Genomic DNA, 24658 nt, shown 5'->3' with positions numbered 1-24658 from the left:
TTCACATTTCTTCAATTATACTCACAAGCAATGCATACTGTGGACAAAACCGACAGCACAAACTAAACACAATTCCTTACTTACAAGCTAGCGACTGCCGTCTTTTAGCTTGTATTCATCATTCTGCCACGATCAATCAATCCACTGCTGGATGAAGATCTCCCCAACCCGTTTTCGCGTCTCACAATTCTGCGCTGGGTTCTCTCTGGTGTATGGCTGCTACGTGCAACATCGCACGTGCAAATGTTAAGTCTGCGAGCCATGGGATAATCCACCGAGCACTTTGCTCCACTGATTTCATCACTCCATCTCCACTCGGCGGCCGACGTCCACCTCGGGACGCGTTGTTTGATTTCCCTTCGGCTGGCTGCCAGTCCACCACTATTCTTGAGCACAATTTCATTTTATTTGCCCTAGTCTCCGGATCGTACGACGGCACTATTTATCGTCCGGCATGTTTTAAAGATTTATGGGATGCGTAAAGTGTGCGTGGTGTCAAGACAATAGTCGTTGATCTCTTGTTATTTAAACAGACAACCAGGCACAAGTTACTCTTCCGGAGCGTCTTATAATCCGGACAATACATACGCTATTATTACAGACTAAATATATATTTTTTTACAGAACAAATACTTGTGTATGCACGCCCAACATATTTGTTAAAGCACATTACAACACGCGAGAGGACGTAACGGGGGGGAGGGGGGAGGACCGTTTAGCAAAATCATGAACCGCTAAAGATCGCTTGGCGTTTGATGACATTGAGCATGATCGACATCACTTTGTAAACAATCTCGATCCAGTACTGCGTATTTAAACGACGGACGATTTGACGTGACGGGTCAAGTGGGGGGGTCGTGGGCAAACTATGTCATTTAAAAAAACACTCACACGAAGCCACCGACAACTTAGAATGTAAAGCACAATATTGATACACATTTATTTGTATAACGCTTTCCCTCCCACCCCCCGCACAAAGATCAACGGCAATATTAAAACGCCATTGGCGTTTGACGATTCTTTAGTAACTCGTCGACGTTATCGTGCAATGTAAACGTTGACACCGCCCCCGCCCCCCACTCTTTGCGTTAAAAAGAAAAGAAGGTTCCTCACGCGGCGTAAAATTAACATTTGTCTTCTGAGCGATGTGGCAACCCGAGGCCCGAGGCTCAAACCAGCACCAGGGCGGACTGCCATAGAGAGGCCTCACCACACACACACCCCCGCCGTGAACTCGCCCGTCTGCGGTTCGTGAGACCAAACTGCCGTGTGGCACCCCTCTCCACGGTGTTTAATGAAGGCGTCTCTACTCGACAATGCGACGAGACGACGCCGTGCCAATGGTAAGAAGTGCGTGTGGACGGCGCTTCGCTTTGGGCGTTTTGCGAGCGAGCGAGCGCCGTCAACACAAGTCGAGTCTGGCGGTGACGTCGTCGCGCGCGGCGACTGCGCATGCGCGAACGGGGGTGAGGGGGGGGGCACAGCAGGAGAGGGGGGGTACAGCTGGTGGTGCATCTACCGGTGATCTCAGTCAGCCGAAACCATCGCACCTGCTGGGTCTGTCGCTAGACCTCATGCACCTAGCCTGGCACAGGAGGGAGTACAGCTGGTGGTGCATCTACCGGTGATCTCAGTCAGTCGAACCCATGGCACCTGCTGGGTCTGTCCCTAGACCTCATGCACCTAGCTTGGCACAGGAGGGAGTACAGCTGGTAGTGCATCTACCAGTGATCTCAGTCAGTCGACCCATGGCACCTGCTGGGTCTGTCCCGAGACTTACTCCTGCACCTAGCCTGGCACAGTATGGGGCACAGCTGGTGGTGCATCTATCGGTCATCTCGGTCAGCCAACCCATGGCACCTGCTGGGTCTGTCCCGAGACCTCCTCCTGCCAGCGAGCCTTCGACACTTCACGTGGCAGCCTCAAAGTGCACCTGGCCTGGCACAGGTGTCGTGGCGACGTCACCGTCACTTAGTGGCGAATGGCGGGTGTTGATATTGGTGGATGTGGGGGGGGGCGTAGCTGTCAGAGGGCCAACACTGATGATGGCTTGGGAGGGCACATTCTTCCTCCTCCATGGTGTCAGAATCATAATCCTATTCTTGTTTTTTTACCGGGATGAGTAGGAAGGAAGGATCCTCCAATGTGCTGTAAAGCTATTTTCTCTCCACATGTGTTGCAGGAGGTGGGTCGCAAACAACGCAAAAATAAAATTTTGTGCAAAAGTAAGTATAAGAAAGGTCAACAAATCCTTAAAAAAATATATACCGTACAAATAAAACTAAACTCTTTTTTTATATTACCAGGTAAAGTCCAGTGAGCTATTAGCTCATTTTTTTTTAGAAGCGACCTGGCCACAAATGATAGCTCAATGAAGTGGCTTATCATGCGGAAATTTATCACAGCAAAGTAATCTGAACGCATGTTTCTAAATGGACTACTCCTCATATCATCATCGTCTCCAGCCATGGTCAGTTCACCGCTGAATGAAGGCCTCCTCCCCAAGCCACCGCAATCATCCACCCAGCACCTACATTATTATCTCGCCGTTCTGCTCAAGTTTTATAGACCACTGCGAAAACGTAGATCTGCTGAATCTAGTCTGCTCATCTATTCAAAGACAAGACTGTAAAGTTTTGATTTAAAGCTTTCGTGACTGCAGGGATTCATATGCTTGGTTCTTTCGGTAAAGTCACGTAGATGGGAAACAAAATAATAAAAATATAAAACAATAAAATTCTCACGACGTTTCGACTGCAACACAAGCAATCATCATCAGGTGTGAAAACCGCAAGAAGAAAATTTCCACTTTTTTCAAATTTTCTTGTTGTGGTTTTCACACCTGATGATGATTGCTTGTGTTGCAGTCGAAACGTCGTGAGAATTTTATTGTTTTATATTTGTATTATTTTATTGTTTCCCTTCTACGTGAGTTTTACCGAAAGAACCAAGAATAAGACTGTAAAGTGTTCCCATAGGAAACGGAGCCTTCTGCAGCCAGGCTCTGTGATTGTGGAATCCTCTTCCTCGGTCCGTTCAGGATTCCGAGTCTGTTTCACCTTTTAAATCACCGTCTAAAAACGAACCTATTTGTTCTACATGCTTTCCCCGTGAGTTAAGATTTTTAAAAAGTTGTCTGATTACATTAATCTGTAATAATAATGATGAGTCGCTGTAATCATGGTTCTTCATTTTATTTTAACTTCGAGTGCAGTTATTGATATGGTTATTATCAGCTTTCTATTTCGCTTAGATGTTATCAATACCTGTGAGTGTAGTTTTATTTTTGACATACAGCGCTTTGAGATACTTCAATATGAAAGGTGTTTTATAAGACAGAGATTATTATTATCTCCCAGGTGGTCAACCTCTCTCTCAAATGGGTCCCAAGCCTTGGCTGCCACTCCATGGTTATTATTGGCCAGGAATCAAAATCTGGATATTTAGTAATACTGGAGGAATCCGATGAGCTATCAAGCTCTTTTCCACAGATGCCACCCACGTGCCGTCATCGTCACTTCTAGCCAAGACGTCTCCTGCCCAAGCCCCCTTATTGTTTATAATCGTTTGAATGGTGTCATTAAATGCGCATGCTCTCTCATCCACGTGTTCACCATTGTTTTAAATACATTGCAAGTAATGAACTGCAATTATTTTTTTTATTAATTTTAAAAAATAATAATGCAATGCATAGCGGATTAATAATATGTCCCATTTTTTACTTAAAACAATAGCCATACTTCATGTATCGAGGGTGCATTCAACACGCTAACTCTCGGAGGTCGATACAATTGCTATACACTTTGCTAGAAAATAGATAAACGAATAAGATGTCTCCTTCTAATATCTGTCTCACCACATAAAAATATATAGATATCTATTTGTACACAACCCATCACCTCCATGGCTTCTCTAGGCTTGCATAATCTCAGCAGCATTAACTCAGAAAAATTATAATTCTACAGCGGTTTCGACATGCAGCGTCTAATCGCCATGGTCAGTTTTGCTTTAATGAATGCTGACAGGTGGTCAACCTCTTTGTTACAAATCAATTGCATGCTGTTATTGATACCCCTGCCATACGAATGTGGAATTTCCACCACTGGCTCAGGGGTGTAAACAGGAGACGAGGCATGCTCCTCGCTCGTTTCAGCGGGAAAAAAATAACTTTGACCGTTGGCTCTATGTCAATATTTTTGTTTAAGACATCCTGGGAAAAAAAAAACCTGATAACCCACAACAGTTCATTGTTGTTGTTAGGAGGAGGGGAATTTCGTGGATGGATACAGTTCATTGTGCGAGCATCCGCTCGGAGATTATTACAATAAACCACGTCGCGCGTGGATGCGGACGGGATTGTAATATGAATAATAAAAAAGATGCTCAGCCCTTTATCAATCCACTGCTGGATTAAGAACACGATAGGTTTATTCTAGAGTTGTACAAAGGAAATACAGTTATGTGGGTTATGCTTTTTTTTGTTCCAGCAAATTTCTCGGGTATCACCAATGAGACCACTCGTCTCTTTTGAGAGGAAGACTGGAGTAATGCATAGGTAGCTGTCATTGTAACTGAGCTAACTTTACTCAAAAAATTACTCTGGGGCAATTGCGACCCTCGACCAGTAATGCCAGTTAATTCCACGTTCATGTGACAAGGCCCAGTTGACCCTCATCACAGCCATTGTCGGGTTCTACACAGGAATGATGGGCTGAATCATTCGATTTACAGCTCCTTTATCTCAGCCTCAAACTACGCTGTTTTGGTCATGGGGTGGGGGGGGGGTCATTGACCGTATTTCACCACGCTGATCGGTGCGTTTTTGTTAAGGAGAGGGGGTTCCCAGGACTGGTTCAGATATCGTTCACCACCGATGTCATCCGTGGCTGGCAATTGAACGAAGTGAATTGTCTGCAATAGCCCGATGCTGCATTAATTAACAATAGCTTGTACAATACAGTACTACACTGGACATTTGTATGTAAATTGTTTCGTAGTATTTGAATACGTCTATGGCATATTATACATACATGCAATATGTGGGTCAAAGAATCGTTGTTTAACCACATCTTCATGATTTTTAAATAAGTCTTACACGAAATTACTTTGTGCACGGTATGTTCTTGGGAATTGAGACAGCGCTTCGTATCAGAAAAAAACTGAGGCTCACTTGATGGACTGATGCGGTCGCCTTGGTTTAGTTGAGTATTCGTTTGGCTCACAACGAGAGGCGTTGTGTGCAGGCTACTTGCGTGCGATTCCTGCTGTTGCTCATCGTGGTGGTGTCCGTTCTTTGCGTGGAATTAAAAACAACACTTTTGAAGACATCCTTATCGTATTTTGTTAACCAAGCAACCAGATAGCCACTCAGGCCGTCAGAAGTTCATTATCTATCGTGAAAAAAAACAATAGATTGTGCATGTTTACCCCATTCGCAGCGTCTCTTAGCAAACTATTTATTTAAAAAAAAACACACAAGTCAGCATTGTGTCACCACGTATTTATAACCGACATTCTAATGGTGACCTCATTTTACAACATAAATGTTGTGCGGTAATTTAATGGGGAATGGAGGAGCGGGCTTTAACTCATTCACAAATCACATGACGGTTTATGTTACATTGCATTAGGTATGTATATATTTTATTTCACTTATTTTTTTACGAACCTTTTTTTGTCAATCCACTGCTGGATGAAGATCTCCTCGCGCCATGTCGCTCATGGGGGGGGGGTGGGGTGAGATGGGGGGGGGGGGTTGTTGACCATACTTCACCACGTTGGTTAGTATTCAGAGCCGGGAGTGGAGCTCAGGTCGCCGGGTTAATTGCGCGATACGCTAACTGCTGTACCACCGCTCCACCCACTTAAACGTATACCATATGCATCTCTGACATAGTTTTGTTCCAGTTGATTGTTTTGTATTACATTGGCTACTTGTAAAAAATTATATCACCTCATGAAATACATGGGGGGGGGGGGGGGGCGGGCACGGTGGTTCGCACACTGCACGATGAACCCGGCGACACGGCTAACATCAGTGGAGAATGATATCAGAGGCAGTCTTGAGGCATTCCATTCACAAACTTTCCACTGACCGAACGTAGTGATGACGTATCCTTCAACAACCCCACATGATCGGCACGGCAGAGGGATGCCTTCATACAGCAGTGGGTTGAAACGTTAATTTAAATACGCATACAGAATATATATCACAAGAGGAACAAAGCATGGGAATACCCATTGCTTGATTACTCTCGACGATGAATGTTGACTCGTCCCAGAAATATATAGCTATGTTAGACGGAAGCATACGAGTTATTATAAGCAATTGAGCATGCATAAAGAGGGCATGGTAACCACACATTTCTTGATTGGTTGATGCACGTATTTTATTTTATTTAACCAGCTGGCATCTAATTCAAACAAATATCTATTTTGCATAAATGTGGCAGTTACAAAGCGACTTTAGAATATATTTTTACTATTTGAGAGAGGGAAAAAAATCATTTTGAACGTTCTGGATGTGGAGATTTCCACCGGAATGCAATTACCCACCCACCCTTCCTCGTGTGGAACATTACAGGGTCATTAACGTCACTTAGAAGACAGCTGGCAGACTTTAACGACAGTCTATCTTCCAAGGAGGCTTCTGTCCAACAGTGGATTGACAAAGGGTTATTTATCATGATTATACGTAGCAACACGTACTTCCTTTGGACGTGCCAGTCAGCCAGCCAGCAAAACTTTTACTAAAGTAATTTAGTATAATGAGCTAAAAGTTAGACACATTTGGTAATAGACATTTAGCTGCCGCACGAGCAGATAGTTCACAGTCATTCACAATTCATTTGAGAACCTATTCTTGATTGGGGTGCCAAAAACCTGGCCATGGTAAACTGAAATCGCCCAGTAATTGAAACTATCAGGTAAGGCTGGCAATTCCACAGTTCCTGTAATTGCATTTAGCAATTACTTTATTTGCTTTCGTGAAAGGATGCATCTGCTTGGCACAACGTTCTCATCCGATCTTCATAGCATTGCTATTTTACCAATCTGGCTAAGGAGACATTGAAGAGGTGTAGGGGTTCTTTTTATTTTAGTTTTCAGTTCCAAAGCCCTCTTATAACTCCCAACAATGAATACCACGACTATACGAGACGCACATTCGGCCGAAGTTGGAAAATTGTTGCGGGTGATGAAACCCAGTTCCTTACGTCCCTGCATCGTAAAGCAGTCGCGTTGATCGATGCTCCAGACAGAACTCACCGATTCACGCCGAACACTCGTACGACCGGCGTTCAGTCGCCTCCTTGTCGCTCGTCTATCGCTATTGCAACGTTTACTGATGCCACTGACATCACTTCTCCACCTCCTCCTCCCGTGTTGAGTACTCGCTCTACCAGACTTACTGTTCCGTGTATTCACAATAATTTGCGGATTTTTAAAAAAATATATATCATGCTGCTTCTTCGTTCGAACTGCTCATTCACGTTTTAGGAATTCACTCCCATTTTTTTTTCCCAAAGGTGGTATAACCTCGCTAAATTAAAGTAAATTCGTAACTATATTAAAGCACGTTAATCGTCAGTGATGTTGGTTACCTGTTGCGTGGCGGTCGGGGGTCTGTGTCTCTGCAAACTATGATGTTAAGAAACATCTGAGGATGTTGCTGATTTGGTTAAAACACTCTTTGCCATCAAATCTAATGAACGCCTTCGTCTGTGTAGGCCCTCTGTGAAATCAGAGGGATACTTTGTGTAACCTTCTAACCACAGTGATGTGCATTGTTTTTTTTAGAACATATGCAATGGCTATTTGGTTCGTTTATTTTCTATACTGTATTTAATTTTTTAAAAAATGTATATACCGCTTTTGTTGGGTTGAGCGTAGCTGGCATTCTGTTCGAGTTCGATTCCAATCAAGGGCCACGGCTAACATCAGCGGCGAGTGATATCTCACACGGCCATGGGCGGTCCCCTTCATCAACCCGCACTGACCACTGTGGTGAAGTATGGTCAAACAGTCCCCGTGACCGACGCTGCGTAGAGTGACCTTCGTCCAGTAGTGGGTTGACAAAGGGTTGATACGCCAATATAAGTGTTACGTGCACAGAACAGCTACTTTGTAGGGTGTTTCCCTCCCCCCCTCCTCCTTTTAAAAAAGGATGAAATAAAGTTTGTTTGGAGGCAGTGTTCTGTTGTGTTACCTTTCGTGCTTGAACAGTAATTTGACGTGAAATGATTACGCATATTAAGATATTTCTTATTTTAAAATACTCCCCTAACGTGTATACGTTTAGAATACGATTGCAAACGTTACAAGCGAAATCATTTTTATTTAAAACACGGTATGTGGAAGATTACATTTTAAATGCAAGGGCATATTCTACATTAAACCATTAATACGCGAAAATAAATCGTCTATGCTGGACTGTTGTTTTTTCTTGTTGCTTTGTTGAGGAACGGACTCTGCCGTGGTGCACGAGCATGAAGCAAATAAAAGTCCACCGACACTCGGAATCAGCACGGCCTTTTAACAGCAAAACATCGTTAACTCCCGATTATCCATGCGTGGGTTACGATTAAATCCGGGTTACGGGTGACCCACGCGTTGATAGATAATCGATTATAAGTGTGCCCCTGTTTAATTAATAAGCTGGATTATCTCTCAAGGTGCGGCAGTTTAATTGCTAAACTGGATAATCTATACGTGTTTTCCAGTTTAATTGCTAAACTGGATAATCTATAAGTGTGCGCCAGTTTCATTGCTAAACTGAATAATCTATTGCTAAACTGGATAATCTATAAGTGTGCGCCAGTTTCATTGCTAAACTGAATAATCTATTGCTAAACTGGATAATCTATAAGTGTGCGCGAGTTTTAATTGCTCGTTGCTACTCACTCGTCGCGGGTCAGTAACTCGGTGTCCACGTGACCACGAGCATGTGGGCGAGTGAAGTGATCACTTGAAGAAACGACGAAAAGAAACAGCGCATTCATTTTGTACGTGTTCACCCCCCCCCCCCCCCATGTGAGATGGGTAATCAAGGAGTACGTTTCCTGTACTTCAATTTAAATGCCTTGTGTTGTTTTGTGTTATCCTAGCCAATACCCACCCTTCCCCTCAACACATTATCTCGGATAATCGAGGTTGGACTGTTTATAACTGTATACGGTAGTGGGCTGACGTTTTAGGCAACGGCGTTTGATTTGGGTTTTATGGGCCATTGCCTGCAAAGTTAGCCTGGAAGGTGACCAGTTACCTCTTCGAAGTTTAAAATATACACAATTTCGCCTATTTTAAAAGTGGATTGCGTTGTAGGAATACATCGTTTATCTATGTGTATAATTAATTGTGTTCGACAAGCGGTTACGTGAATCATCAGGTAGTTGGTTCAAACAATTGGCCACGAAAAGTGTGCATGATATATAATCGCACGATTCCTAATCACTTTTCATATCGCAGTTGCTGCTGAGCGCAGGCCTGAATTAATATGAAGCAAATCGGTCAGCAACTGACAGCACTGTTAGCAATAAAAAAAGGGCAAAAACAAATTAAGCAAAGTTAGAGGATGCGAATGAGTTCCGAAGCCAGCAACCCATCACGCTAACAATACACGGGTGGTAAGGATCAAAGGTTACAAATCGCATTTGCAAATGTGGCTTCTGTATCCAGCACCAATCTTCTGCATCGAGATTTTTTTTAATGAATATTTACGATTTTATTTTGATTTAAAGCTTTCGTGACTGCAGGGATTCAAATTCTTGGTTCTTTCGGTAAAGTCACGTAAAAGGGAAACAATAAAATAATAATAAAAATATAAAACAATAAAATTCTCACGACGTTTCGACTGCTTGTGTTGCAGTCGAAACGTCGTGAGAATTTTATTGTTTTATATTTTTGTTATTTTATTGTTTCCCTTCTACGTCACTTTACTGAAAGAACCAAGCATATAATATTTACGATGTTGAGAGAGAGGAAAAGAGGTCGTGTTTTTCTATTATTATTTGTTGTTGTAACCTTCTAACCCCGTGCCCCGACTGGACATGTTAAAAAAAGAGCTTTATAGCTCATCAGATTCTGTTGCTGATGATCTGTAAGCAGTGCCGGATTGAGCGTGGGGGCGTCCTAGTTTCTGAGCCCACGTGCGGTCCGCTGTTGTTCCGGTTCTATTGTTTCCCCACACTCAACCGCTGGGCAAGGTAGGCAAGCCGGAACATCTGATTGAAGACGAGCTGCATGCGCAGCGAATAGGCCCCAGAATGGCGTTGTCGGATGGCGTTCTCTCTGTACCTGGGAAGTGTACAGAGGAACCTGCTAAAAGAAAGTACCGATGTGATCATTATTGGAAGATACATATTTTTGTTTAAAAGGACGTATGTTTCCTTTACTACCCGAATACAAAGGTATGCAACACAATATCCCTTAGTGCGTGGTGTTGTGTCACCTCCATAGCCAGTTGCTGCTTTGAATACGGGTGGCTAGGAGATGTTACCTACTTCGCCTGGTATACAGGAGGTCGTGGGTTCGATCACGACCTAGACGCTTGCTGCTGTATATTTGGAGTTTGCGTGTCTCTCTCCTCTTAGTCGCGCGGATCTTTTTCCGGGTTTTCCCTCCACATTTAGAAACGTGCGTTTAGAGTATCTGGCTGCTATACATTTCCACACGATTGGCAACTTCGTTGAGCTCGTATTTGTGTTCTGGTCGCTTCTGAAAAAGAGCTATATAGATCACCGAGGCTTACCTGGTAAAATATTTTTAAAAATAGTTTATAGTTTTATATATATGTGAACGACGTGTCCTATGCAAGACAGTTAACTGCTGGAATCCGTGCGTGCATTCAGTCCACTCTCTCGTATCATAATCAAGAGCCAGTGCATATACATATACACAAAGATGAGTTGGTGACGCTGCGTTGGCCGTGGTGCACAAAGCACAATTAACAGAAAATAACTAAACATGCTCCAAAGCAATGCCTTAAAAGACAAAAAAAACACAGTTGGTAAAGTGTCGACCAAATCAATGGTCGATCCTTCTTCATAGCATATAGACCACGAACGAACATGAACCATTTATGTCCCATGAAGGGTCATTGTCCAAAACGTCGCCGAATATATAATTATTGTTATAGCAGTTGTTTTTATGATTTAAGGCAGTGTTGTTTAAACACGTCTACTGTACACACACTGTGATTGTATATAGATATCCCACTGATTTATAATAACAGCTGATCGAATATTGGAAAATTGATGGCTCCGTATCTTACATAGGTGTGAGTGTTCAACAATCTAATTGCGTATATTGACATATATTTATAGGGGTATAATGTATCACTTTAGTAGGGACGTATAAATACAGGCGTGGATAGCCCAGAAGGTGTACATAAAGACCCCCCTATAGCCTTAACAGACTGTTGGGACAAGTGCTGTTTGCGAGTAGCACCTATGAAGGTCGGCCCGGCACACGAGGGGGTGGGTGGCCAACACCACGCCCGGCCGCCTTTGTCTCCCTAGTGGCGATGTTTACACACCGCACCAGGTACTCATTTGAGGCTGAGTCGACCTAGGGGAGACCCAGGACCGGTTGAGATAATCGTCTCTGGTGTTGGCCGTGAGCGGGAATCGAACTCGGGTGGCTGGGGTTCATGGTGCAGGGCGCTAACCGCTACACTCCCGCTCCCCGTATACACATACACACACACACGCATAGGTACGTACATATATAACATGCACACTTACGGCGTTGGGGCGTCAAGGCGTTCCATCAGCCTGCAGCCAAATCAAAGTCAATCTCAAGACTGCACCATCATCACCACGACCACCACCGAATGTGGACGCGCATCCGTCTCCGGCTGCGGTTTCTGCGTTAAAAAAAACCCCGGCATGCGACGAAGTCTCCCCGATCGTCACGAATGGATCGAAGGACGCTTTGCACGCCACCGCTTTAACTTGAGCACACGTGCCGCCTCGCCATACGATCGCCGTAACTTCACTCGCCCGCGGCCCTGCCTCCATCTCTTGTGATGACAACCCTGGCTGGGCACCGCCAAAACCTACGAGTGATGTCGCGGATAGGGATAGCGTGGCAAGTAGTCAGGGAAAGCACTCCCCGTGGTCAATAACCTGTAGGATGCGTCTCTGTGTGTCTATGTTGTGTTTCTCTCTCTCTGTGTGTCTCTGTGTTGTCTTTCTCTCTGCTTGTGTGTCTCTGTGTGTCTATGTTGTGTGTCTCTGTGTGTCTCTGTGTTGTCTTTCTCTCTGCTTGTGTGTCTCTGTGTGTCTATGTTGTGTGTCTCTCTCTGTGTGTCTCTGTGTTGTCTTTCTCACTGCTTGTGTGTCTCTGTGTGTCTATGTTGTGTGTCTCTCTCTGTGTGTCTCTGTGTTGTCTCTCTCTGCTTGTGTGTCTCTCTGTGTGTCTATGTTGTGTGTCTCTCTCTGTGTGTCTCTGTGTTGTCTCTCTCTGCTTGTGTGTCTGTCTGTGGGTCTATGTTGTGTGTGTCTCTCTCTCTGTGTGTCTCTGTGTTGTCTCTCTCTGCTTGTGTGTCTCTGTGGGTCTATGTTGTGTGTCTCTCTCTGTGTGTCTGTGTTGTCTCTCTCTCTGCTTGTGTGTCTGTCTGTGTGTCTATGTTGTGTCTCTCTCTGTGTCTCTGTGTTGTCTCTCTCTGCTTGTGTGTCTCTATGTTGTCTATGTTGTGTGTCTCTGTGTTGTCTCTCTCTGCTTGTGTGTCTCTGTGTGTATATGTTGTGTGTCTCTCTCTGTGTGTATCTGTGTTGTCTCTCTCTTTGCTTGTGTCTGTATGTGTGTCTATGTTGTGTGTGTCTCTCTGTGTGTCTCTGTGTGTCTATGTTGTGTGTCTCTCTCTGTGTGTATCTGTGTTGTCTCTCTCTCTGCTTGTGTGTCTGTCTGTGTGTCTATGGTGTGTGTGTCTCTCTCTCTGTGTGTCTATGTTGTGTGTCTCTCTCTGCTTGTGTGTCTGTCTGTGTGTCTATGTTGTGTGTCTCTCTCTGTGTGTCTCTGTGTGTCATTGTTGTGTGTGTCTCTCTCTCTGTGTGTGTGTCTGTGTTGTCTCTCTTTCTGCTTGTGTGTCTGTATTTTCTTTCTACGTGACTTTACCGAAAGAACCAAAGAGTAATTATTCCTGCAGTCACGAAAGCTTCCAATCTAGTTTGATGCGTCTGTCGTTTGACCAATCGGTCTACCAGACACGTGCTGCAAGCACGGGATGCTATTACTCGTTGGTTCTTTCGGAAAAGTCACGTAGAAAGAAAATAAAATAAATAATAGAATACGCCGTTTCGATTGCAACACGAGCAGTCATCATCAGGTAGAACTAAATTTGAGAGCGAGAGACAAAACACAGACACGGAGACACACACACAGACAGACGCCCAAGCAGAGAGAGACAACACAGACACGCAGAGAGAGACACACAACATAGACACACAGACAGACACACAAGCAGAGAGAGACAACACATACACACAGAGAGAGACACACAACATAGACACACAGACAGACACACAAGCAGAGAGAGACACACAACATAGACACACAGACACACAAGCAGAGAGAGACAACACATACACACAGAGAGAGACACACAACATAGACACACAGAGAGACACATAAGCAGAGAGAGACAACACAGACACAGAGAAAGAGAGACACACAACATAGACACACAGACAGACACACAGAGAGAGGCACAGAGACACACAACATAGACACACAGACAGACACACAAGCAGAGAGAGAGACAACACATACACACAGAGAGAGACACACAACATAGACACACAGACGGACACACAGAGAGAGACAACACAGAGACACACAGAGAGAGACACCAACATAGACACACAGACAGACACACAGAGAGAGACAACACAGAGACACACAGAGAGAGACACACAACATAGACACACAGAGGATGCTATGCTATTGTTCGTAGGCTTTGAAATGGGACGCTCGATACGAACCTGGCATTGAGCACAGAGTGTGACCGCGTCCATCGACCTTGGCGTCACAATGCATGGCAGGCGAATTACTCGGTCCACTGATGATGGGGGCTCCTATATTAGTCGGTGTGTTTATCACGAAGCGTAAAGCGATGTAGAAGTTTAAGGACGTGTGACAGCGGTCAACTCTCCGGGCTGAAAATTTCGGGAGCCTCGTTCACATTCTGAAAATTCGGAATGCGTAATAGGAGTATCGAGTCGACTGAACGTGTAAACAAATGTCACCATTGCAGTCGTCCATCTAAAACAGTGGTTCTTAACCTTTGGATGTACGCACCCCCTAGGGATGCGAGATATGGCCAGATTATTTTTAGAAGGTAAATCATCGAAAAGACAAAAGCACGGAGCAGGTAAGCACAATTACTTTGTTTTTTTTTTTCATCAAACCCTTTGTATTGATTAGCATTGTAAAAATGTTTACGATCGAGAACCAAAGGGGTGCCAATGCTGCAGTGAAGGTGAAGACCCACTGCTCCCGAGCATCAACAGAATTCACATCGGTTACGAGCGTGCGTGTATGAGATAAGAATTGCCTTCGAAATGGTTTCAAGACGGGTTATGCGTTAACAGTGCACTGTTACCGACTCTAAAACATCAACATAGACGAATACAATTGCATTTAGACGCGTGGCTTTTACCAGCCCGCACTCACCGGCGTGGTGAAGTATGGTCAGACAACCGTCACGACCAACACGGCGTGGGAAGAGACCCTTTTCATCCAGCAGTGGATTGACAACGTGCGGACTATAATAAGACAACACGTGCAGTCGGAACGACCGTCCGACCCCGTCCCGGTATCGTATTCGTCGGTGTAAATTAGCGGATATTTAGACACATACGATACGTTTGTGATTTCTATTCGTTACGAAACGGTCATTGGTTTTCTAAAACAAAACAAAAAAATAACAACAAAAAACAAACGCAACAGTTTAACTTTGTTATTCACAACTATTGCTGGATGCTTCAGAGAGAGGGAAAAAAAAAAACCCTTCGCGATCCAATTTTTTTCAAGTTGTATTAACAGAAACTGCTAAAAACAACTATTTTCCGTAAAAGTTACGCATTTCTTGGCACGCAAAGATCGCGATGATAACGATCGTGAGCAACGTGATAAGTATGATGATGATGATGATGCTAATGATGATGTATACCATGCTCATAACGACACCGAACTATGACGATAGTAGCGATGACACACGTTATAACACAGCGCAAACTTCACACGCGCCTGCGGAACCACACGATAACGCACTGTCAAAACAAACGTGTGTACGGACATCGCACGGACGTAAATAACCATTCGCTTGAACTTTGGCTGGCGGGATATACTCCCAAGTTGAACTGCCGCTTCCGATTGGCCGGATGATTGCGTGAAATGAGCGTACGCACAATAGCTCGCCTCTGCATTCCCCTCCTCCTCCTCTCCTCCCATCCCGACCACCCTCCGCCTACAACATAGCAGCCCGGTCATTTGTATAAATTCCCAAACGTCATGGACATTGTTGGCTTCCATCGGAGAGAACGCAGCGCTCCGTGGCCGTCGATGCGACCGAGGAGGCGATTTTTATGATTTTTCTCTGAGTGCCTCTTCCTGCGGCAGAAGGTCAACCGAGCATGTGTCCGCGAACACGTGCCACCGATTCCGACCTGTGCAGTCGGCGCTCTCGTTTATGATCGACGCGTCCGGCTTTCTCCGCCTCGTTCGTGCTTCGTGCTCGTTCATCGCACCCCGAGCGGAGAGAGCGAGAGAGAGAGAGGTGGCGAGTTGGGGGCGTGGGTGGTGGGGAAGCGGAGCGGTAGGAACGCGAAGGAATCGGCGGCTCAGCTGGGCTCGGCGCGTGTCGTCCGCGTGGTTTGTGACCGCCGCAGCATGAGTCTGGTGGGTGGCTACCCTCACCACCACCCGGTCATGTACGACCTCTACCCTTGCGTGGCGGCCGCCGGACGCCGCCACCACCACCACCACCATCATCATGACGAGAGCCTCTACCTCCGCGGCTGGGTGCTCGGGGGCGCGGCTGATATGGCAGCGGACTACGCCAGCGTGCCGTGCCACTACAACGGGCTTACCGCCGCCAGCTACCCCGGAGGAGTCCTCCGGGGTCCGGGGTCGATGCAGGTCTCTGAGGCGGCCGCCGTGCACGGAGGCAGCGGCGGCGGCGGCGCGGGAGTCGGAGGAGGCGCGGGAGTCGGAGGAGGGGGCGGCGGAGGGGCCATCAACGGAGGTGCGGTCGCTACCACGGCCGCCGCCGCCGCCGCGGCCGCCGCGGCTGCTGCGTATTGCGGCGCCCTGCGGGGGCTCGGGGAGAGGGCGTGCGGCCGGAGGCTACGGCCACACTCGGCCGGGGTGGGACCGGGGCCGCCGCAGCCTCCGCGCAAGGAGCGGCGCCGCACCCAGAGCATCAACAGCGCGTTCGCGGAGCTGCGCGGCCACATTCCCAACGTGCCCGTGGACACGAAGCTGTCCAAGATCAAGACGCTGCGCCTCGCCACCAGCTACATCTCCTACCTGATGGACGTCCTGGATAAGGGCGACAGTGGTGGAGAGACGACGTCTGGATTCAGGGCCGATCTGGCGGACAGCGATGGCCGGTCGGAGCGCGCCGTCGACGGAACGGTATGGACGCACGCACGGCCGGGAGTAGCGCAGGCGCTGGGTTCGCGGGACTCGCGGCACGGGACTCGGGACTCGGTAGAAGTGGAAGATTTGAACTAGCTGCATGGTACCGAGCGCATGTAGCTGTGTGTAACAAGCAACTATCCGCGCAGCCATGCGAGCGTACAACTGCGTGATATAGAAGAGACCTGGGTTTACGTAATAGCACTGGGTTGCATGAATCGCACTGCAGCGATAATAGAACCGGGTACATCATGTGACTGGGAGGATAGAACTGGGTTCGTAATAGAACTGGATAGACGATGATCGAACTGTGTACATAATAGAAGAGGGGGAACATAGAACTCGATTCATATTAGAACTGGGGACAGAGAGCTGGTTCCATCTTCGACTGGGTGCATTAAACGTCGCAAGCGGTCAGTGTCTGTACACCTACGACTGTGGTTCGTTTGTTGGGCGATTCGACGCAAACAGGTCGTTACATTTGAGCGTATGCAGCGGTGGGGTAATCAGCCCCCCCCCCCCAAAAATATATATCTTGAAGTTGAATGCTTTTAAACAATAAGAGAGACTGCGTTTATAAGTGGTGCGTAAGCGCACATTAGACCACTCGGATACACGGTGCGCCGTCAACACTGCTTCAATAGTAATATACACCAGTTCCACGTTTCGAGCAATGGACCTTCTGCAGGGCAGACACAGAAAGCGATCACGTCACGTTGGTGCTTGCAACGAGTTCCAAACAGCGCAACAACAACAATCACGTCATTACCAAAAGTACATTGTGTCCAGTAGCACGACTGAACGCGCGAACTTGAACTATTGGACTTTGTTTAAAGAAGCCTGTAGCGTATACACTCGCACGGACCTCACTGTATACTTAGAACTTGATATCAATCTGTGCTTCAGCTGCGGGAAGAGTGAATATGTTTCACTGAAAGGAAGCAATCCAACGGTTTTTGGGCAAACGCCAGGCCAATTATTATCCAGGATGTGTGCCAACATTTTATCTTTATTGTAATCAAACAACACATTCTCGATTGCGCTTGTGTGTACGTGTGTGTCCTATCAGTTGGCGCCGAGTATGAACGGGGATAGGAATACATACGCAGGGAGACACGTGGACAGAACGCACACTCGTGAACCCTGAGGATATTACTCCAGATTAATTATTTTGCCTCAAACGTGAAATATTGCTCCGTAGTACAGTGCATCCCCTTATTTGGGGAGTGGGGAGTGCTGGTGGTGGTGGTGGTGGGAAAAAATGTGATAAATCAGTGCAATTTGTACAGATTTTTTTAGGCGGGGGGGGGGGTGGTTAGTGGGCATATTTTTACCATTGAGTCAGCAGCGGTGCGGCCCTTGCACAAGTCTCACGTGACAACCACGAGAGGAATGCGACTTTGATAAGACGCATCGGTGTTATGCACGTGGGGATAGAGAGAGCGAGAGAGCCAGAGCGAACCACTACTTGCAGGGGTTCTTTCAAAACCTGACAGATCCTCCATCCCGTAAACATGTCCCACGATGGGAGTGAGGATTGCGATGGGAGTGAGGATTGCGTCGCAGGGTTTAGGGCCATGAGTCAGTTCGGCTGTCACTGTCGCCGCGTGCTAAAGCGACGGATGCATTGGACCTGCCAGGGGATTTAAATGCCCTCTTGTCGCACGAGTTGTAGTCACAAATAAAAAAAGGAACATTCGCAGGCTCTTCTCCGCGTCGGCTCGCGGAGCTTTTAGAGGCACGCGCATTGACTATACCTTTAAAACTTTCAGTGGTGCGAAAATATGAAGATGTATAGTGTATACATATGTGCCAACGGTGTTTACATTTCAGTTTAAAGTTAGACTTTTGATGTGTTACACTCACAAGCGCGAGTTCACACACGTCATGCACATTCATCATCATCATCATCACCATAATAATCGTCTTAAAAATCATCACCAGCCATGGTCAGTCCACTGCTGGATGAAGGCCTCCCCAATCCGCCGCCGCCACCACCTCCTCTCGCGATTCTGCGATATAAGAATCCGCCTAGCACCCACATCATCATCATCATCGTCTTCATCATCAAACATACAACAGAAATTACGTGGTGATGATGCTGCGTTGGCAGTGGTGCAGAAGCATAATTTGTTACAAACTTGTCAACAAATGCGTTCAATCTTAAGGCAGTGTTGTCGAGGAGCGTGTCGAGTTTATGTTTACATATTACAGAGATGAACGTGCAATTGTATGATACGTAGATGAATGCAACGCTAATTGTGCAGAAGCATAGACGTAAGTGAACTGTCACCGTTGATCTTGGACCACCCTATGCTGCCGCTATATTCATAAAATGCATTCTGATTGTATAACGCGCGTTAAACAGCGATACAACGAAGTGCGGTTCATCTTCTTTTACCTTGTGACTTAGTCCCTGCACGCGTGTCGATGCTAACCGTGACTAAGTGTACTTTGTGTTGTTGTTTGACTTTGCATTTCTGTTTGTTTCCTCTCCTCCTCCTCCTCCCCCGACCTCTTCGTAGAAGAGGCCATCTGTCCAAGTAGTCCCGATAACGCATGAACAACAAAAGGCATGTCCGCGCACTCCGTCCCGACACCCTTGCCCGTACAATAGGCCTGTGCACGAGTGTTTTTTTTGTACATGGCACGAGGTTGCCGAGACATGCAGCGAGTCCATGGATATGTTGAATGAGCGTCAAACTAACTCTCCCCGCCCCCTAATCTGTATATCTTATCACTTAATCATTTGCCGTAATTCTGTGGATTATAAGAGGCTCCGGAAAATAAGACGCACCCCAAGACACCTTTGCGCGGTGTCAATAAATGTATTCAAATCTGTTTTCACACAAACAGAGACAAAGATCCCCCGTATAGGCTTAGCATACTTTTGGGGCAAGTGCTGTTAGCGAGCACCTATGAAAGCCGGCACGGCGCACGAAGGGGTGGGTGGCCAGCACCACGCCCGGCCGCCTTTGTCTCCCCAGTGGCGATGTTTACACACCACACGAGGTATTCATTTTATGCTGAGTCGACCTAAGGGAGGCCCAGGACCGGTTCTGATCATCGCCACTGGTGTTGGCCGTGAGCGGGAATCGAACTCAGGTGGCGGGGTTCGCATGCTAACTGCTACACTACCGCTCCGCACACAAACACACTCCAGACCTTCCAGAACCTCCTACGTTTTTAAAAAAATGTAGGGATATAAAATATTTGCTTATTTTGAACTCTGAGAATACGGTATTGCTCATTACAATGCAATTGGCCAAACGTTGTAAATGCAGGACCCTCCTGAAATCGCAGTCTTGAGACTCGGCGAGGATTTTTGTTTATCGACACGTAAATAAATGTTCCATCATTTTAGTTTTAATGATATATTTCCGAATGGACTCTGCTCATAATCTACAAAAAGTCTAAATACTGTTCAAGTGTTTAGCATGTATACATTCTATACAAACTATATTTGCACGCTTTGGCATCTCCTGGTCTTCGTACCCTATACGCACCAAGTAAAAAGGCAAACAGTAATGAGAATTAGCTACGAAAAGTGTAACGATCTATTAACTGTATTTTTAAGGTAATTTATCAAAACGTTTTGTCGTAAAATGCATTAACGTATCTTCGGAAAATTATGATTTTGAAACAGGCCTCAAATAATAGAACGGTCAGACATACATAATTTACCTTGAGTAATAATTGTTTATCTTGCCCAACCATCACAATTTAAAGTATAAAAGGAGTACAGCGAAAGATGTCTGCGCGTTTATTGCAACCATATACAAGCTACGATGATTATTAAGCTGCCGCTCAAATCATCCACTGCTGGATGGAATGAAGGCTCCACACACTGCGTTAGTCAGGGGAGAGGGGGGGGGGGTTGTTTTGACCATACTTCACCACGCTGGTCAGTGCAGCTTGGTGAAGGAGACACCCCAAGGACCGGTTCTGATATCACTCACCGCTGATGTTAGCCGTGGCCGGGAATAAAACTCGGCTGCCGATTGTGCTAACCACTGCACCACCGCTCCACCCCGTCGTTCGAATTCATGTCTTGTTAAATACACGACAACAACAACCGATCTCCGAGTAATTTGAACATTTATGCCCGATTAACTGGGGGGGGGGGGGGGGAGGGGGGGGGGAGCCACTGCTGATGACAATGAGCAGAGTTCACCAAAGGGCACAACAAACCCCCTTGCTGCTGACATTTCCCCGCACCACCGATCAGCACGGCTGACTACGTACGGTGCGAAAGAAGTTTAAACGCACATACGTTACAGTGTAAGTCACCATTAATGTGGAGCGGTGGCGCAGTGGTTAGCGCGCTTGCGCTCTCGTTGAGTCGTCTCGTTACACTGGTTCCGAGTGCTGCTCACCCACCCACTGCATGCACCAGCTCCGCAACGGACCAGCGTGGTGAAGTATGGTCAAAACAACCCCCTCCTCATCCCCGCCATGAGCGACAAGGCGTGGAGAGGGTTTCCATCTAGCTGTGGATTGACAAAGCGTTGTGCATTTGTCCGAGATAATCTGCGCATTCGCAACGCGTAACGCGTGGTTGGGGGGGGAGGGGGGAGGGGGGGCATGGCGCCCCCTCGTTCAAGCACATGCATGGCATTATATCACAACACACTATTTACGCTCATTCTGACGTCGCTGAGTTCCACATTAACGAGACTCGTTCGTGCCGACGTGGCTCTACTCCGTAAACAAACACCAACGTCCACTTCGTACGGCCGCGCGCGTGTCCTCGTGCCGACATTGCAAGATGAGACCGAGCTCACGGTGCACCGTTTGACAACACAGCTATTGACGACGACGACGACGACGATGATGCTGCTGCTGCTACATAACAGTAGTGACAAACACGATGCTAACAACGCGTGAGAGACGAGCGCCGCTCGTAAAGAGAAAGGGACCACGGCACGAGCTGCAGATGCGTGTTGCGCCCTGCGCAAAAGCTAGCGCAGCGCAAGGGTTAAACGCCTCCTCTCTCATTTGCCGCTCCATTTTGTTTTCCTAGCATCGCTGCCCATTCACTCGGAGGTCGTCCCCCCCCCCCCCAACCAACCAAACACCACCACCACCTATCCACCCACCCCGATAGAGGCCTCTCAGTGCGTCAGGGTCAAGGGCACACAGCGCTTACGCGGTGACCACGATGACAGAGACGCCCCCCCCCCCTCCCATCCACCGACCCACCCTCTAAAGCATTCGCTGCTCACAATCCGGCCTCCTTATTCGAGTCCCCCGTGTGACGGTGGAGCGAAGTCGACCTCCACCGCCGCCGGCAGCCGCTCGAGCGCCGGCAAGTGCCGCTGCGTGCCACGAAGCGGCCGATGGAGAATTGGCCGCGTATAATGCGCCCCAGGCTGCACGTTGTTTCAGCCGATACATTAACTGATCGATCTACAATATTGTTGTTGTTGTTGTAGCTTGTAAATGTTGTGGATTGTAAATGTTGTGGCTTGGCTGTCCAACACATCGGTGTGCTGTACTAGTAATTAAGCGGCACGTTCTGTTTACGTGACACAACCTTACTAATCGGCTGTGTCGGGTGGTGGCGGCGGCTTTAACGACACGTACAGTTACGCGATCTAACCCCCAAAAAAACCTGTATTATGTTGTTGTTGTTGTTTTGTATTGTTGGCATATCAGTCAACCCATACGGTTTACCCGTATTCTTGTACAGGGAATTTGAGTGTTCGGGTGCATACGGCGTAAGCCGTTTCTATAAGGGCTTTGTAAGGATGAACGTTGTTGAGGTTTGTAAGGGGCACGGTGTGACCAACACGGTCTCACTTGGTCTGTAATCAGGTAGAGGGCACTGGTAAGGGCTTAACAGGTTTGTATGGGCTTCCGCGTATATGCGGGTGTTGTCTTTATGCGAATGTCTACGTGAGTATACATGTGTGTGTTTTGTGTGTACACCGTATAATGTGTCCGCGTGTCGTGCCGTGCCGGCCTTCGTAGGTGCTATTCGTTAACTGCACTTGTCCCAACATTGTGTTGAAAGCTATACGGGGGGAGGGGGGGATCTTTTTGTCTGTATATTGTGTATGAATGTATGCTTGGGTGTGTATATATCTTTGTTTGCAAATGTTTGTGTGCATGTGTGTGAACCGATTCTGGGCCTCCCCGAGGTCAACTCAGCCTCAAATAAGTACCTGGTGCGGTATGTAGTAAACATCGCCACTAGGGAGACAAAGGCGGACGGGCGTGGTGCTGGCCACCCACCCCGTCGTGTGCCGTTCTGGCCTTCATAGGTGCTCGCTAACAGCACTTGCCCCAACAGTTTGTTACAGGCTATACGGGGGATCTTTGTCTATGTAATTTATTACTCGTGTTTATGTGTCCATGTATAAGAGTGCGGCGAGTGGTTGTGCAGTGGTTAGCGCTATGCTGCGCGAACGAACCTGGCGAAACGATTTCGGATTCCGCTCAAGGCCAACATCAGTGACTAATGTCTGGACCGGTCCTGGACCTTCTTTTGGTCGACTCAGCCTTTAACCGAGTACCCGGTGCGGGCAGTGAACATCAGCACTCGCTCACAGAACTTGCTCCAAAGGTCCATTAAAGGCTATATGGGGGATCCCATATATATGTATATGTTCGTATATATACACACACCCGGTTACTGGTACACACATCTATACACTAAGGCACCTAAACAGTTAACTTTTTTATTATTATATGTCAACAATTTTATGCAGTTGTGCGTATGTACATGAGTGTGTGGAGACCGTCTCACATCAGTGCGTCTGTGTACACGAGAACATCCTTAAATACGTGCATGCATGATATACTACACATTTCCTGTTGATGTCGGGTGCATCCTTGAGCCAGCGGCTGAAACTCAACATTCCTATGGCCAGCTATATCTACAAGACAACCGCAGCTGACTGCCAAAAATTGGTACTAAATGTATCGACCCCCCAACACCGATGGAGAATTGGCTGAGTCGACCACTTGGAATCTTTCAACTGTGTGCCGAGCGCTCCAACCACTCGACTAGCCCAACCAGAATAATCATTTAGTCATTCATCCAGCAGGGATTGGCAAAGGTGATGTAACACATCCACGTGTATACTCTATATCCCCACGCCACCCACAATGCACGTACACACGACTAGCACCCGTGGCATCTGTGTCATCATTGCCAGCTTTCTATTGCTAATTGCGCTTTCTGCTTGCGTGTTTAAGAACGGTGGCACGACGATTGACGCACACGAGTCAGGAATCCAGCACTGAGTTACATTCTTAAACCACGAAACGAGTACCTGGTGCGGTGTGTGAAAACGTAAGCACTTGGGGAGCCAAAGGCGGCCGGGCGTACGGGGTTACAGTATCACCTACCTTGTTGTGTGCCATAACTGCTCCAATAGTTGTTCGCTTACAGCTGGGATTTGACAATTGTAATTATACGTAATAAGTTAAAGCCCATTTGTCAATCCACTGCTGGATGAATGTCTCCCCACTAAATGTGAGTGTGCGGTTTGCCGAAGCGTGTTCTCAGACACCACGTTCAGATATCGCGCTCGCCACAACTGACGATAGCCGAATGGCCGGGAATCGAACCCGTGTCCCGTTAAAGCCCATTTGTCAATCCACTGCTGGATGAATGTCTCCCCACTCAATGTGAGTGTGCGGTTTGCCGAAGCGTGTTCTCAGACACCACGTTCAGATATCGCGCTCGCCACAACTGACGATAGCCGAATGGCCGGGAATCGAACCCGTGTCCCGTCGTGCGGTTCGCCACCCGCCGATGCCACCACTGCGCGACAAGTTTACGTACAGTGTGTTGAACTTCTTTCGCACCGTACGTAGCCAACCGTGCTAATCGGAGATGCGGGGGGGAGGGTGGGAGGCAACAAGCTAAACGCAACATCCAGTTTTGAATAAATGAGTTTTTTTTTCCAATCGATATGATTTAGAAGTGCATAGAGCTCCAGTAGCTTCCTGTTATCGGAAGGAAGAGCTTTCCAGACGGCTGTCAGGAGCACATCTGAAGGCGCGC

The 24658-nt window shown here is 47.0% G+C and overlaps 2 protein-coding genes across 4 annotated transcripts in view; one reads left to right on the top strand and one right to left on the bottom strand.

The window, feature by feature from the left end:
- USPL1 (ubiquitin specific peptidase like 1) overlaps positions 1-1462 on the bottom strand; it is a 37953-nt gene extending 36491 nt beyond the window's left edge. Inside the window, exon 1 of the mRNA XM_032956544.2 lies at positions 1114-1462. The gene's annotated coding sequence lies outside the window, so the exon portion shown is untranslated. The remainder of the gene's footprint in view (positions 1-1113) is intronic.
- A 13700-nt stretch (positions 1463-15162) lies between these two features.
- Positions 15163-24658, top strand: part of LOC116943581 (heart- and neural crest derivatives-expressed protein 2) — a 54801-nt gene continuing 45305 nt past the window's right edge. For 2 of the 3 annotated variants that reach the window (XR_012942172.1, XM_032956541.2), the window contains exons 1-2: positions 15172-16638; positions 19167-19214. Coding sequence is in view for 2 of the 3 variants with exons in the window: in XM_032956541.2 (XP_032812432.2) it covers positions 15892-16638; positions 19167-19214 (795 nt within the window). In the remaining variant the exon portion in view is untranslated. Of the gene's footprint in view, positions 16639-19166; positions 19215-24658 lie in introns of all 3 variants that reach the window. The other variant, XM_032956542.2, reaches the window with a different exon arrangement.

This window comes from Petromyzon marinus, chromosome 18 (assembly GCF_048934315.1).
Source record: "Petromyzon marinus isolate PM22_M1 ecotype Great Lakes invasive population chromosome 18, UKy_Petmar_22M1.pri1.0, whole genome shotgun sequence".
NCBI classification, from domain to species: domain Eukaryota; kingdom Metazoa; phylum Chordata; class Hyperoartia; order Petromyzontiformes; family Petromyzontidae; genus Petromyzon; species Petromyzon marinus.
This window is presented reverse-complemented; position numbering and strand designations above follow the sequence as displayed.